This window comes from Colobus angolensis, unplaced genomic scaffold (assembly GCF_000951035.1).
Source record: "Colobus angolensis palliatus isolate OR3802 unplaced genomic scaffold, Cang.pa_1.0 Scaffold1424, whole genome shotgun sequence".
In the NCBI taxonomy this organism is placed as follows: domain Eukaryota; kingdom Metazoa; phylum Chordata; class Mammalia; order Primates; family Cercopithecidae; genus Colobus; species Colobus angolensis.
In genome coordinates, this window is record NW_012114516.1 from 13198 (window position 1) to 13941 (window position 744).

The 744-nt window shown below is 38.3% G+C and overlaps 1 protein-coding gene across 1 annotated transcript in view; it reads left to right on the forward strand.

The window, feature by feature from the left end:
- Positions 1–137: 137 nt before the first annotated feature.
- Positions 138–744, forward strand: part of FAM216A (family with sequence similarity 216, member A) — an 8961-nt gene continuing 8354 nt past the window's right edge. The window contains exon 1 of the mRNA XM_011935368.1: positions 138–258. Within this exon, the coding sequence (XP_011790758.1) occupies positions 235–258 (24 nt within the window). The 5' untranslated portion in view covers positions 138–234. The remainder of the gene's footprint in view (positions 259–744) is intronic.

The window sequence follows — 744 nt, forward strand, 5'->3', positions numbered from 1 at the left end:
TCCTGACCTCGTGATCCGCCCGTCTCGGCCTCCCAAAGTGCTGGGATTACAGGCTTGAGCCACCGCGCCCGGCCAATAATTCAATTTGTTGAACTGATCTTTGCCTCTGAAATTCACATGATGTCTTTGCCTACAGATAGAATCAAAGATGGATACAAAGTGAACTCACACACAGCTAAGCTGCAAGAGTTATGGAAAACTCCCCAAAATCAAACAGTCCACCTCCCTAAATCAATGATGGATGCGTCCTTTTTCAAGGTATGCTAACAGGGACATATTTAAATACCAATGCTCTTTGTATTCAGAGCCGAACTTTTTACTGAAGATGAGCTGCTTGGAGGGTGAAGTACTGCAGATGACAAGGCATATGCAGTATAATTGTCTAGGAGTCAATAAATATCTTTGGGTAAACTCATGAATGAATGTAAGGATTATACATTCTTTATCATAAGAGTTCTTTCAGGGTTTTATGATACTTCATATCTAATGTGTCTTTACTGAGGGGAAGCTTAATGCCCCAACCACGGAGATGCTCAAGAAAAGTTCCATCCTAGAAACAGAAACCCAACTTCACACAGATTTTACTCAAGGACTACAAAATTAAGAAGAAAGCAGGTAAAGAAAATGGCAGTAATTAACTAGTAGGGTTTAAAAAAAAAGAAAAATAAATAAAAGAAAATGGCAATAAGGATTTTACAATGGTTACCTGTATCCCATTAATGATTGTAACTACTGAAAATATCT